At 32.4% G+C, this 16,503-nt stretch overlaps 1 protein-coding gene across 23 annotated transcripts in view; it reads left to right on the top strand.

Annotated features, from left to right (window-relative positions):
* Ca-alpha1D (Ca[2+]-channel protein alpha[[1]] subunit D) overlaps positions 1–16,503 on the top strand; it is an 836,510-nt gene that overhangs the window by 643,553 nt on the left and 176,454 nt on the right. For 17 of the 23 annotated variants that reach the window (XR_014131916.1, XM_081762817.1, XM_081762798.1 and 14 more), the window contains 3 exons: positions 456–559; positions 5,288–5,388; positions 13,899–14,055. Coding sequence is in view for 22 of the 23 variants with exons in the window: in XM_081762817.1 (XP_081618943.1) it covers positions 456–559; positions 5,288–5,388; positions 13,899–14,055 (362 nt within the window). In the remaining variant the exon portion in view is untranslated. Of the gene's footprint in view, positions 1–455; positions 560–5,287; positions 5,389–13,898; positions 14,056–14,131; positions 14,277–16,503 lie in introns of all 23 variants that reach the window. The other 6 variants (XM_081762801.1, XM_081762800.1, XM_081762811.1 and 3 more) reach the window with 1 other exon arrangement.

Genomic DNA, 16,503 nt, shown 5'->3' with positions numbered 1-16,503 from the left:
CTATCATTCTTTTTTCAATGCGTCTCTTCCTATGGAAACTTCCTAACTTTCTATTCTATATTAATCTCACTTAAATTCAGAATAGTCAATAGTAACGATGTGAAATAAACTCATGCGAATAATAATGTAATCTGCCACAAGAAAATCGGCAGAAAAAGTATAATTATGTAATTTTTACCTGTCAAAATGTGAATGTAGCCCTTACATGCTGTTTTTATTAAAAAAAAAAAAAGATAACGAGTACTAGGTTCAGAATTTTTATTATTATTAGTATTTATTTTCATAATTAGAAAAAGGAAATAATATATTGCATGTAATTACATTCCTCTGTGTGCTATTTATATGAATTTTATAATATAATGTATCATAACTTTTCTCTAACTCTTTGTTCGGAAATTTGTATAATAAAATACAGAAGAAAACTGGAATATTTAATTTATTCTCATCCATTCCAGGCTGAAAAGCAAAAATCTCATAGCGGCTCACCAGCGCGAGAAGAGGGACAGGAGGGAGAAGGTGAAACGAACGAAGAAGCGGAACAAGGGGACGAAACAAGGTTGTAAGTACAATATTACAGCTTACAATTCTACGTGTCGTATATTAATACAATTACAGAAAATCCTAGCTGTAGCTCACCTTTTCGCAAGTGACTGACTCAACTTATACAGCCATCAACTTAGAGAATAATAGTGGCTACATTACGATAATTAAGGTTTAATAAATATGAACAGCTTCTCAAGCTTTTAGGTTTCAATGCAATTGGAGTCTAGTAAAATCAGAGTGAGAACAAAAATCTTGTAAAAGCTCATGTGAAACTTTTGTACTTATCTTCGGTTAGTGACTTTGCCTCCACAAAAGCAACCTTAATTATGAGGAAACCTTTAAAAAGACAAAATTATATTTTTTTCTTTCATAGTCCTCCATACAGGCCTTCTCCTAGCAAATAAAAATCATAAAATCTGAACGTGGCATCTAAAAGCCCAGAGAAATTAAAAAGAAAGGAAGTAGTTTCATTTATGTAAAGAAATAAAACAGAAAGTTTCACAAGAGATATCATTTTGGAGGGCAGAATACTTTATTTACGGTAACAGTATATGTTTTTTTATGCTGTTTGCTAAGTTTATTTATATGTATAGTTTTTAAAGATACTCTACTAGTGACATCTACATTTAGACTAGTTATGCTCAGTAGTGTCCTAATATGAGTCAATCATCCAGAGAGAACTAATTTGAGAATCAGAACCATTTTGGTATAAAGATTAATCATTGCATTTAGCGTACTATATGCGTAACCAAATATTTGAATGTCCAATAACGAAGGAGGACAAAATGTTATCCCATTTCGTTTAAAACATTGAATATAATGACAATAAATTCGTATATGTAGGGAGATCAATTTACAAATTACGAATGCCACTCATTTCTACGAATCCAATTCAATATGGCGGTCACGTGGGATGGCTTTCCTAAACATCAAATTTAGTATATCGAAATGAAAATAAAAAGGCGCTTACATGACAGTAATGGATAAACGAGGATTTCTATATTATAACCATATATTATATGATTGGAAGAAAGAAATTGTTCAAAACAGGAATGCAAAACGAACTATTTACCAGAAAATTGAGAAAAACGTTACTCACACAACACTAAATAAGTACGCTATAAGCTTTTTCGCTAAATGTCTCATTAGACAATAAGAGGAAGAAATGAGAAGAAAAAGAAAAGAAAAAATGAAAAACAGAGAAGTAGTTGTAAAGTTGACTGAAATATTGGAAGCAGAAGTCAAGTGAAACGCTTCAGTTATTTCTCTGTTCTTTAATTTTTCTCTTTTCGGTTTTTTTTTTTTTTTTATTATTTCTTTCCCTCCTTGTCTGATAAAGCATTTAGCAAAAGAGCTTATAATGTACATTCTTTATAGTTGTGTGATTTTTTCTTCCTTATTTTATGGTGTTTGAAATTAACCCCGAATGAGCGTAGGAAGGAAAGGTACAGAATGTGATATATGTTCATCTTTTATTTCAGAAAATACCAAACTTATTCATGTGAACGAATGATGATGTAGGAGGGATAGACCAGTGATTCTGAATTGGTGTGTGGCGGAAATTTGAACAAAAAAAGTATTTCAACACACACGTTAGTGAGCTGCGGATACACTTAGCAAAGAAAACTATACTGTAATCAACAAAAAATCGAAGACTACTGGAATATACAACAAAATAATTGACTACCACGATGACATGCGCGCTGACTACGTGGGTGCTCCGGGGCTGCAGCACCCACACAAATAATCTTGTGGGTGCGGCGCCCCACAAAATTTTTAGTTTGGACCTGGGTTTGAACTCGTTTCTCTTGCGTTTAAGTCAGTCGTATTACCGGCTGAGCTAGAGCAGCCCCAAGTTATCCTTGTACGTAGGTAGTATCGGCATATTTTACTTTATCACAGTAGCTCAGTGTTCATAAAATATTTTAACTAAAAATAAATAATAATCAAATATCGACACTTCCCAGAAAACATATAGGCTAACACGTCCCGCTCAGGGGCGTCATTTAGGTGGCAGGAGGGGGCAATTGCCCCCTCCAAGAGGTTGAGGAATACATATACTTTAATCGATTGTCTACTAATATACTAGTACAAAACGTGAAAATCTTATGTTGGTAGTGGCCTTGCCCCCTCAAGCAAAGTTTGAAATGACACTCCTGGTCCCGCCATTGATATGCACCCACATAAATTTTGGAAACTCGGCGCCGTTGCATGATGACATGCGGATTCCTTTTTTAGTGCATGTGTAAAACGCATAAATCATTCTTCCAAATAATAAAGTAGTTACAATCATCAGGATAAAAATAAAATGCTATATTTCTATCTTAAGATTAAATTAGTTTATCTATGTACCGGTTTAGGAAATTATCGTATGCGTAATGAAGAAAATGTGTATTGAATCACATTCAAGCTGAAAACCGTTCAGAAGTAAAAATCATGAAAAAAATAAAATAAAATAATTAGTAAAATTTTATTCGTTTTCATCACTATAAACAATACAATTGATATAAACTTATAAAATAAAATCATAATTATTCCTTACGACCTTGTAAAATATGTTTGAAAATAATGATTTTTCAAAATGCAAAGTTAATATTTTATTTAAAAAAAAAAAAAAAAAAATCTAATGCTCTTACTGGCGTCCTAGAGCAACATAGCCCAACAGAGCATGTGCTTTAAGAACGTCAGAGGGTGGATTCATAGCACCACAATCACCAAGCAGAATAAACATTCCCAGTTAATATTGGCAACGAACGACACATACATTTTAGCTCCATAAATATTAGTTTTCTCCATATTCTCGAAAACTAAACATAGAAATTTAACTTCAAGCATGTCGTTTTGTCAAACTTGATGTTATCTACCGACTGGTAGACAGGGTGTTACAAAAATGTATCACAATATTTTGGAAACAGGTTCCTTACATCAAAATAAGAAAAAAAAAAAGTTCATATGGACCCGTGCTCAAAAGTGGATAGTTTCAGAGTTATAGGGTGCCGAAAACGTAATAAGTGAACATTAAAAGGTCATAGCTTCACTACTATGGGACCTATCGTAGTCGGGTCAAGACATCACTGAGAAACTGATATGTGAACTATCCAAATGTCTATGTTTAAGAATGCTTCAGTACTTACACACCAATTTTTAGAGAGGTAGGAGGAGAGTGATCAAGCACTCCCAAACAGCCTCTCTAAAAATGATTGTGCATGTGCCGGATGTTCTGAAAGATGGATATTTGCATACTTCACATACTAGTTCCTCAGTGGTGTCTTGACCTGACTACGATCGGTCCTATAGTAGTTGGACTATGGATCCTTAAAGTTCATTTTTTCACATTTTCGGCACCCTATAACTACGGAACTATGCACTTCCGATCACAGGTCCATATGAACTTTTTTCTTATTTTGATGTGTGGAATCTGTTCCCAAAATATTGTGACAAATTTTTGTGACACCCTGTATATATCAACTTTGAACATTATTTTAATTAAATAGAAATTAAAGCTTAAGAGCTACTTAAAATTTTGGGTTATACCTCTTTAGCCATGCTATGCACTGTAATCTTTTTAGTGTCATTATAAAAAAGCTTATTTAGAATATAAAGGGTTATTACAAATGTTTGACCCGATTTCATAAATTCATTGTAGCTTTATTATTGGACATATTGTCACAAAATTTTGTAGAAGTATTGAAAAACTCAAAAAAGATTTTTAGTGGCATATTACAAGTGATCCATATGTGCCCCCCAGCAATTCTGCAAATATCAAGTCGATAATCAAGTTCTTCCCTCACTCGATGCAAGATGTCCCTACCAATTCGTTGAAAAGCCCTTGCTGATCCAAGCTCTCAGTTCTGTTAGATTTGTTGGTGGAGGAGGTGCAAACATTGTATCTTTCACGTAACCTCACAGAAAAAAAAAATACATGAGGTTAGGTCTGAAGAGCGTGGGAGCCATGACAAGAATTGCTGATCATCATCCCCACCACGACTGATCCATCGATTTTTCAATCCATCGGGAGCGGTGGGCCGACTACTTGATTTTCCCTTACAGAAGCATCCTAAAGCTGTAAACTGTGCATATCATCGCCAAATGGACTTTCCAGTTGGTGGATCTTTGTTGAACTTCGTTCAAGAGTGTCGTTGCACTGTTAGGGCAGGCTCATGTGAATGAAAGTCGAGCACAACATAAGATTTCTTTGCGCCTGTCCTCATCTTGAATAAATGCTCATTGCTACACTCTCGTGACAGAAATCGGAAGAGTACCTGCAACACACACACACACACACACACAAGTTTCGAGCTTTTTAATATGTCTGCAAAATTATGTCCAATCATAAAGCTACAGTGAATTTATGATATCTAGTCTATCATATGTAATAACTTGGTACTTCAGTTTCAGCTTTACCTTATTTGCTATCTTGGTTCTCATGCAGCATCAACTTTTAGGTAGCATCTACAAACATATTCGTTTCTTTTCATTTTCTCGAAAACTACACATTAGGTTTTACAGGCACCTGTATCATTTCATTCAGATTGATGAGATCAATCGATCGGTACGTTTCATGTTTGTACTTTTTTTTTTTTTTTTTTTTTTTTTTTTTGTTAAACGCTAATAATATTCTTGAATTTGTACTAAAGCTGTGCTGGTACGAACATTTTAATTTTATTAAAATTATTATGTATTGTGTTCTTTTTCTTAAACATTTCTTTTTACATTTTAATTTCTTTCCATTTTTAAACTATAGATCGGTGAGGGACGAAGAAACAGGGAGCCAAACTAATATACCGTTAGAAGGTGAAGAAGGAGGAGAAGAATATGGTTATGATGACACACGAGACAATCAAGGTATGAGAAGTGCTGAACTTGCGTAAGAACTATTCTCCTCCAAAACTACTTTCTATATCATATAACAGCCAAATAGTCGTAAAAAGGGCTTGTTTTTGTAAAACAATGTTAGTGTTAGCCAGTGCTTTTTTCTTTCTGAAAGAAGAGTTACTAGTATTAGCCATGAGTTTGTTATTACAGTAGCTTCAACCTATCCTCCGACATTTCCTGTTATTTTTTGATTGCTTGATGCATATAGTATTACCTGCACAATAACAACATCAGTCCACATACTTGCAAAGGTTAAATTGTCTGAGAAGCGGTCCTACTATCCTAATGATATTTGTAAAAATTTTTCGTAGAAGCAAAAGTAACTTAGAAGAAGTTAGTAAAAGACTCATCCAATAGAACTCCTTTTTACAGTCGCTGAAAGGAACTTAATTGTAATTGTATTGAAAGTGTGCTGTAGAGAAAGTTATATTTCCGGAAGTACATGTTATTGAAGATACAGAAAACAAAAATGACTTTTCTTTCATTTAAGTGAAATTTGTGTGCTATCATTCAGATTTCAGCTTCATTCAACATCAGCCCAGAGTTTTCTGGCCAATAGTTTAAATCTAAATTCTTAGCACAATGAAGCAAATTACCATCATCTCCTTCCATCTTCTTCCTTTGCAACAGCTTCTTTTGGACTCTTTTTGACTCTTTTAACAATTGAAATTTCTCGAGCCATTTTTCTATTTTTGTATTTTCGAAACGATGTGTTTTTATAAAACTTCTGAAAAATGTTCCATTACTGCGTACCGCAAGAGAAAGCATAGGCGTTAACCGATGTCATCATTACAAAATGTTAAACTAACTTTTCGTATAGGTTTATCAAAAATATTTCGTTTTTCTGCTTCTGATAATTGCAAGCTTCTTCTGGAATAATTTAGTTACAGCAGTTAAATTTTGTAATTATCGTTGTTTTCAAATTTAGAACTTCAATAAATATCTGTTTTTATATAGTTAAAATATTATTTTGAATACCGTGTTACAGAATTATTTAAATTACGGAGGGGATAAGTATAATTAGTGTTCCAATATGAACGTATTGAATCCAATTTTGTTTTTAGTATTTTAAATGTACTCCTGTACTTGATATATTACTAGATGGACTCAGTGGTAAAGTGTTCACATCTGGTGCATGGGGTCCCTGGTTCGATCCCAGCTCGCGCCAAGTGAACTTTGTGGTGGACACACACCGTGTGCGTGAGTTTTCTCTAGGTTCTCCCGTTTTCTCCCACTTTCTTCATTCCACCATTTCATTCATTTGACATCATTACCGTCTCCTTTGGCCTAGCCGGCATAACCAGGAAACGTAAAACTCAAAGATTTATATGTGTAACAAATTTAAGTGGAAGAAATTACGTTATAGCAAAATCAAAATCTTGAAATGGTTATATAATATAATAATTCTTATAAGCAAGTATAGAGCATAATTAGATCAAATGTTACACTTGCATACAAAGAAGAGTAAAAAGTTTTGTTTTGCTGTTGGATAAATTTCTTTCACACAAGAATAAATCACTACTCATCACTCCATGTGGTTATACAAAATTTAGCCTAATATTTTAGGTTGATACGCTTTTCCTTTTCTAACAGAAGATGCGGTAAAAATATAAAAAGTATAAGCACAGTTAAAATAGCAAAAGACACGCAATTAAAATAACAATACGAGAAAATTGTTGTAGATTATTTGCAGTATCATTTCTTTAACTGTTTGCAATGACCATATAATGCACATCCTGACTGATACCTCTTATACAATCAGCAAACCGTGTTTCGTTAATTTTCCTTCTCGTCGACAAACTTATTATATGATTTATTAAATTGTCCCATATTTTATTTAAATCTTCATTATCTGAATTTAATTGTAGTTTTTCATCCAAATTTCGTAACTATGAAAAGTCCCTTTCTTAACCTTTATCTTATGCTACAAGCCTAGGCTCAGGTACAGGAGTCTGAAAATTTAAGATACTACAATCAAAACGGATAGTATAGCGTTTACATAGAGTATCAGTTGCATGATTTGCTGTTAAGGTATATTCTTGCAATGAATCTAATTTCATACTGAGATATTCATTTCATATATTCCCAGTGTCAATATATTCTTCACCAAAATCATGTTACGATGTTAGACAGGGAAAAAATTCAATATAAATATTTTATACTTTTCAAAAGGAGCACTAGTAAGTTCCAATAACTTTTATTTTGATCCTCCACTGAAGATCTTTTGCAACCATACTGAAAACAACCATTAACTAACAATTATAAAGAAAAAAAATCCTGCACTTTCCTAGTTGTAATATGTTATTTTTGTGTGATTGACTAAGAATATTATTGAGTTTTGAAACGAACAAACAAATGAAAGTTATTGAAGTCTTTCTGGTGCTTTCATCAAAGTTATATAGCAAGTGTTCTCTCACACCAGTTCAATAGAGATAAATATTCTAATTTTTTGTTGTAATGTTATAACCATATTTTTCACTTTCAGTCATATATAATGATTTCCAGCACCAAGATAAGGGAATTAGAAATTTGCACTATGATCTGCTCATTGCTTCTTTGATGTTAAATACTGATATACTTACTTAAATCAATTATATGATTTATATTATATAGTTACTTTTAGTAATATATTAAGATGTGTTACGATATATTGTTATGTCTCACATTCTCTGAGGTGGTGGTGAACAACATCGTAACCGTGGATTTTCTCGAGGTTCTCCCTCTCTCTCACACATATTCTCATTACACCAATTCTTTCTTGTTCCATTCACTTTCATTAATCATCCGTATTCTTTAGTCTATAAAGCTTAATCATAGGGCTTAAAACTGAAAAAAAAAAAAATCTGTCATTAGCGTCCCTTTTAGTACCGAGACTATATGAAACTTGAACCTGCAGTTTATGGTGGAATATAAACCACAACAATGAATTCAAATTCTATAAATCTTTATGCGGGAATCGAATTTGTTTTCCCGTGCACCAAAGGCACACGCGCTAGCTACTAGATTAGCAGGAAGGACAACTACATTCATTAATGATGAAAATAATTCTACAGCAAAATACGATAATTTTAACGTAAATGCACAAATCAGACTTTATGCGTTTGACTAAACTCACTTCTCTTTGAATCTTTACTAATGTTTTAAAAATAATGAAATTAGATACTTTCTCCATGGAACAAATTACACAAATATGGGAATAATATTTATTAGTTAGTTTCTCACGCAGCATCGTTTACACCGAGCATATAGATTCAATGTTAAAAGAACTATTTCAGTAGGCCGTATTGGTTATTTGTTTCTTTCTTGTTAAAGAAGGACATTTTTTACCAATTAGCTTTGTCAGATTATCAGTTGTACATATACAATTAACCCATATCTTCCCAAGTTATTTTTTCTTGATTTTTTGTAGTTTTTCGCTTTACTTGGTCTATTTAGAGTCCCAGTAGCATCAAAAAACTGACAATTTATTTTTCTGATCGTTTACCTGTGCGCAGTAGACCGCCCCAAAAATGGAGCAATGGGCACTGGAGGGTAGGTGATACGAAAAGTACCAGTAAAGGCTAGCGGCACTTTTAGTATGTACTTACAAGCAAAGAAATAGAGTGAATTTGAACTTTGTTTTATTTAGCACGTTATGTCTTATATTTTATAAACTGGAGTAAAAAAACATTAAGAATATAAAGGGTGGCCCAAAATTAGGTATACAGTCCCGTACTGATCTACTCACTGAATTTCATATCATTTCTTATTGTTATCAAACAGGAAGACCTAGCTTCTTTATTATTTGGCCTTAATGTCATTTCACTTATACCTTAAACCAGGGACAGCCGAACCAAATAAACCCCAAAACTAAAATGTTATACTTGATTAATGCAGGGGGTGTATACCTACTCTTGGGCCACCCTGAGAAAAAAGCATACTTATAGGTGAGCCGCTTTTGTACCTTTTAGTACTTTGATCAATTTTATTTTCTCATTATGTTAGGTCCTTTCTTATTCAAAATCAATATATATCTTGTACGAAAGTTATAGCTGTATATCGTTAACTGACATAAAACTCAGGCACCTCAATAATGGGACAGTAAGAACTTAGTCATGGTGGCAGTATAATTTGCAGAAGTTGTTGGTTTGCGTAGCTTTACCTGATACTTATAATGTTGATGTATATAGGTAACGATATTTACAATATTTGATTCTTGTATCTGCATTACCTACGTAACTTTGGACACACACACACACACACACACTCAAATAAAATTATGGGTTAATGGACAACTTTCCGTATCAGTCAACGCAGAAAGTTGCTGATTGAAATGCAACGCAAACAATACAAGGAGTAATTATAGCTGGTAGTCGATTACCGGAATCTAAAGCACATGAGTTGTGTTGAGTTGATGTAAATTCTAGCGAGTGAGACTCACAGAACAAGCTGGTAGCCAGCTCAAAAATATAGGGGAGGCCGGCTGAAGTTAGGGGAGCCCGATTCAACCATTTTATAGTTCATTTGCAAGCCTACCGTGAAAATTTTAGGGGACTAGTAAAACTTTAAGGGGGCCTGCTCTCCTAGACCCTCCCTGTCACAGAATATGTAAAAAGTACTTTGCAATATAATATCAACGTATCGAAATAGTGAATGACACCCTCAGAATGAGTATTGTTTACAAGAAGTCGAAGCAAATTAATTAGAAGTTGAAATAATAAAGGTATGTAACAAAATAAGACACTATTAAACAAATTGGGGGTCATTCAATAGTAGTTTTCGTTTTAGTTTCCGATAATTGACATAGATATTATAATTCCTTTTCGCTGTTTTTGCGTTGCATTGCGATACGCAACGTTTGAATTGGCTGATACGGAATATTGTCCATTATTTCATTTGTGTGTGCGCGTCTGAAGTTATCCTGAACGCAGGTAATGGAGATACAAGAAGCAAAGATTGTAAATATCCTTTTCAATTTACATCCAGATTGCAAATATCAGGTAAAGTTATGCAAACCGACAACTTCTGGAGATTATACTTCCACCATGCCTACAGTTCCCATTGCCCCATTATTGGCGCCTGAGTTTTATGTCAATTAACAATATAAAGCTATAAGATTCGTATATGTTATACATTGTTTTTGCATATGAAAGGACCTAATATAATAAGTAAATGAAATTGATCAATGATAAAATACTAGAAGGTAGAAAAAACAACTCACCTTTTCCGACTACACATTTTGTTGAATTTCCGCCAAATTCACTTCTTTCCATAAGCACTTAATAAACAAATTATAAGCTGAAATTTCAGGTTTAGTGTTCCTAGATACCAAGGCCATCTATTCATAAAATAATTACTTTTAAATAACATAGTAGGTAAAAGAAAAAAAGAAAAAGCTGACCACCCCATTTTGAGGCAATGGGAAGATATGGGTTAAGTAAAATGACTATATTTTTACATGGAGGATTACGGAATTTCTTTCAACAATTCACACGGTAAATAGTTATGTGTACTATTAGGGAATACTAAATTTAACGAACTAATCTTATAACTTAATAATGCACAGAAATGAATATCCATCATTGGATCCGTTTCCTTTGTCAAATCAATCCAATTAGGATTCTCATTCTGATTTCAATGGTTCACATTACTATAAAAAGAAAGAAAAAAAAAGGAAGAGGAAATACTGATGTTCCATGAGACAGAAAAGTGTATTTTGCGGTTAACTGAATATTTAATCTTAGTATTTCGATCAATTTTATAAGAACGTTGACCTTGAAATTCAATTCATTATTACAGAAACAGCTGTTTCAATATATATGTATACAGTGAACTGGTACCAGAAAATAGAGCTCCGTCGGTGTTATGTAATCAGTTATGCGCCTTTGGCGCGAGAGATCCGGATTCAATTACCGGTAGGAGCTCATGTGGTTTACATCCCAGAGAGGCTATAAGTCCACGTCTCATATAGCCTCGATGCTGAGACACTAAACTTCAATTCAGCCAACCATCTTTAAAAAAATAGTGAACATATAATCATCACATGCACACTCAGTTTAAGATCTGTTTAATATATAATGAGATAAAAAAAAGGAATACGTAGGAAGAAAAGTGAAAAATTAAAGAACATAGAAGTATCTTGGAAGTGTCTAGATGGGCGCAATATTAAAATGCCATAGAATGTCATAGTGTTCCCTGACTCCCAGGATTAACAGTGCTGTTAATGTAAGTTGTTAGGAAGTTTATAACATCGAAATAATGTTTATGCAAAATCTGAAATTAAAGGATAGCTTCATTTTCTATCCTATCTGTTTATGAAAATGCAATAATTATGTTTCTGTTTATCATAAATATTACATAAAACAATGAATTCCTCATCTTACTGACCGAGGTTTGTGAGATAATATTAAGAATTTATCAATAACTAATACCTTGAAACAATATTTGATTTCACATTCTTTTTGATTTCATATGATTGTTGAAACAATATCTTTCAAAAGACCTGACAACTTCGGCAACTTAGTAGTATAAAGAGTTATTTGATAAAGTCAATTTTCTTCCTCAATATTTCTTATTGTTGAATAACGTTTTTCAGAATTAGGATTATTAGGATAACATCGCTAACTTTACTGAGAAATATTTAACTTTAAAAAAATGCTAAATTTTAAGCACGGTTTCTAAGAGATAGTAATCATTTTTTAAAATAACAACTTTTTTTAAAAAGCATATTAACGTAGTCATCAAATTTAGACTTGTTGTTGTTGTTGTTTCAGAATTCCTAAAGACTTTCATTTTCTTCTTTGTCTATCGAAAGCTTGAAATATTTAAAATTACTCCTCCCCCTCCCCCCTTTGGCGCAATAGTTCTGACCTTAATAGTCCTTTAGATTCCCTAATATTGACCCTAAAATCAAAAGTATAAAGTAATAGAGATGCAGTGTCTGTGGTTTAGGGCGTTACACATTCCAAAAAAAAAAAAAAAAAAAAATATATATATATATATATATATATATATATATATATATATATATATATATATATATATATATATATATATATTATTCTTTTCTAACTACTCCTTATAAGACACTCTTTCACCAACTTAAGATCTTGATCGGAATTCCAAGTTCTTCCTAGATATAGCCTCTTTTGCCTAATGAATCATACACTTTCTCAAAATATATGAAGAAATTGATTAGTTTGAACGTGATATTTACTTCTTTTTCTAAATATCTAATTCATATAGGATATCTACCTAACTGTTGATCTATTTCGCTAAAGTCAAATTTATGATCTCCGCTTACTTCAATTTCATGTGAGATTAAGCTTGTTACAAATATGTCAGAGCTCTTCTTGCTGGCCTATTAGCTCTACCCATGCCTTTTATGCACGAAGTCCCGGACTATATTCTTGCAAGAAAAGCATCTAAAGCACTACAGTGGTTCAGATCCTAGTTCAAACTGTAGTTATTATCCTGTATATTTGCTGTGCTGATAAAGAACGTAAATACAAGCCGAAAACCATCAGGATTTTTTAAACAAGTTGAGAGTATGTACACTTCTCGACAATTAATAGTCCATTCCCTTTCGTAAGTACAGACAACATTACGGGCTCCTTACGTTTTTCAGGAATTTCCTCTTTTTGTTATATTAAGAATGTTAGTTTGCATCTCTTAATTTAGGAATTTCCGCCGTTTGTATTGCCAATATTCTGCTGAAATAAAATCAGATTCCAGAGATGTATGATTTCTCGTTCCTCTAAAAGACTATTAGATCTCCGTAAGGGATAACTTCATAATTATGGCCTCTGTTGTTAGTATTTTGCTTCATTTTTTCTCATTTTCTTCTTGAATATCTTTTATGCTAAAGGAGGATATAATAAATGTTCTTTTATGCGTGGCCTCTACATTAGTATCCATGAGCTCTCATCATGACATATCCTTCAACTCGAACTGTTTAGCAATCCTGAGGTTTTAGACAATGAAACTGTGAACAATAGAAGTTCATTCAATAATGATACTACATGAATAATGTTAACAATAAATTTTCAAAGTTTCCAACTAATTGGTCCATTATCGGATTTTTCCTAATTATGCGATTGCTAGAGTGATACTTTAAAGTTTATTTTTTCTTCATCCTGCTCCATCCTGATTTGAGTACATTATGCTTCAAGTCAAGGGAAAAGTTGTGAAAATGTAATAAATATTTTTATGTAGTTAAGTGCTTAGTGAAATGTCAAATATCTTTATTAATTTATTTTTCAATAGTTGATCTAAGTTGTCAATACTTCTGTTTTTTCAAATTTGGTATTTGCAAATTGAAACAAACACGCTATTAGAAAGTTAAAAAAAAAAAAAAAGAATTCTTAATTGCAAAATCAAATTTCTATCATGGTGAAAGATATTCACTACAGAACAAAAAGAAACGTTTATTTCGTAGTATAGTACTTCACATTAATTTCCTACATGATTGCTTGAGAAGCAATATGTTTGGGGATTTTCAGAAGAGGAAAAACATGCAGAAGAAGGTAGTGAGAAAGATGAAGACCGACCAAGAAAGGAGACTGCTCTTCCTAGACGTATGTCAGAAATAAGTCTGAAGACCAATAAACGCCCTCTTCCTCCTGCTAGCAGCTTTTTTATATTTTCAAGTAAAAACAGGTATGTTTATATGAAGTTAATTTAAATGTTTTTATCATATCATATTTTATCCTTGTTTTCTTTTTTTACATATTAGAAGACATGGATTACACAGAGGGAGAAGAAGATGAAGACGGGAGAATTACAGCACGTCCTCGACGTCTCTCTGAAATCAACATGTCAAATAAGAGGCAACCAATACCCCCATCATCATCATTCTTCATTTTCTCTCATTCAAACAGGTGATACCAATTCGTCTGTTTCGATCGCTTTCTCACAACTGTTGCTGTAGTTGGTGTTTCCTCTGGATGTGGTCAATCGTTTGTGTAAAGTGTAGACGACATAAAAAATATATATATAATATTCTTTTTCGTAGAAGTATTGCTTCTTCCCTTTCGCATTTTCTCTTTTAGGAATTTTATGCAGACATAACAAATTAATGCTTCTAGTGCAAATATATCAGTGAGGCCTAGTAACGAAATTTCCGAGGATTGTAGTTCAAGAAAGTATTTGAACAAAAAATATTGAAAATAAAAAAGTAAATTTTTAAGTGATTTTTTTATATAATCTCTAGAACTGCAATAGTGAAACTGTTTCCAAAAGCTTAGTCTTTAGAAACTGCTTTCAACAAACTGCAATCCCCGGTGCATTTGTTAGTTGTTGACTTAGTTTCAATATTAAATTGTATTATGTTAATTTTGTTAATTTATAAATAATTTATAATTAACTATCTTCTTTTCTACAGCATATTTCAATTATGGTTTTCATAATGTTTAAAACTCTATAGCTTATATGCTCAGAATAATAATAAAAACGTATTTGTAAATCAGTTACTTTGCCTTGCTGAGAATGTAGCTAATTATTGTTGTAGCTGCTTCATTAGCTGGTAGGCATGTATTGATATGTATGTGTAGCAGGATAATATGTACTGCTATTGGTAGTTTATGTTATTGTTATGAATTTGTTCTTGCTGTAGTGTGAATGCTTGTGTTCGTTTAAAATTTTTAAAATCTTACAGGACTTGGTGTTAAATATAATTTTGTTTATTTACCCTTGCTGTGACAGATTTCATGTACATTAATTAATTAAAAAATATATGACGAATGATCCCCAATAAGTTCGTCATGTACCCAGCTATAATAGTAAAGAGGTAGCATATGTTCCATTTAACGATTATGTGATAGCGTGCCGCAATATGCGAGTTTATCATTTGCCTCTGTAATGTACGATAGGAAACCTTTCAGTGGGGCACGGTGGCTTAGTGGTAGAGCGCTTACCTCTAGTGCATGGAATCCGTGGTTCGATTCCCGACCAAGTAAGTTTGTGGTAGACAACATCATGTCCGTGGGTTTCCTCGGAAACATCTGTTTCCTGCAACATTCCCATTCCACCAATTTTTCCATTACCATTCACTTGTCTTAATAATCGTTTCCCTTAACCTAAATAGCATAATCGAAAGACGTTCAATTTAAAGATTTCATTTCATTTCAAAGGTAGGAAGCCTTTTTGTTTTTGGCTATCATAATTTTTCTAGTTAAAATAAGTAGTTTGTTCACATACTTTAAATATGTGTGATCAAAGAACTAAAATACAGAAAAGTAGTAACAGCCGATAATTTTAACCAGCTAAAATTCTGATCGTGGATCGATATATGCCATAGAGAGAAATGTGTATTTTGTAACCAAAGAAACATGTCAAAGTGAAATATTTCATTGTCAGCTAATAAGTGAAAAGTTTGCTATCTGGCGCTATGGTCAGCTTGCACATTTAACTAGGATATAAGTGTTGAATGAATCTTCAAAATTTGGAAAATATTAATGAAAATATACTTAAATATTTAAAATTATCATTAAACTTTACAACTTCTTGTTAGAACATATTCATTGCCTTTTCTGCTACAATATTCAGAATGCGAAATATAAATTTATTGTTTATTATTATTATTATTATTATTATTATTATTATTATTATTATTATTATTATTATTATTATTATTATTATTATTTTATTTTAATTTTCTTAATAAAGATTTCCGGAAATTGTATAATACTATTAATTTAACTCATTAGCTCTACACGTTAGGATATTTATGACAAGATTAATCAATATTTTCTTTAGTTAATACACTCACAGTATCACATATTAAATATTCAGGGTTTCACGTACTTTCCTTGTTATTCATTGCTGAGGTGTATCAAGTGGCATTCTACAAATATAAAGAACTTGAACCCAGGTTCGATATTCAGATCTCATGTTAAAGTGTAGGTCCGCGTCTCACATAACCTTGGCGCTGAACAGAATGAAAAACACTAACCAACCAGAGTAAATATTCCTAATACTTAACGTACATTATCAACTTACTTTGATAGACTTCCAACTAGTAAAAATTCAGTAAACTATATCGCATTTTAATAGAAACTGAATACTTTCAAAAATTAATATGGATTAAAAGTTAAAATATAGAAACTA

Source organism: Thermobia domestica, chromosome 6 (assembly GCF_964235325.1).
Source record: "Thermobia domestica chromosome 6, izTheDome1.hap1.1, whole genome shotgun sequence".
Classification (NCBI taxonomy): Eukaryota; Metazoa; Arthropoda; class Insecta; order Zygentoma; family Lepismatidae; genus Thermobia; species Thermobia domestica.
Note: the sequence above shows the minus strand (reverse complement) of the source record. Positions and strands in the feature narration are given on the sequence as shown.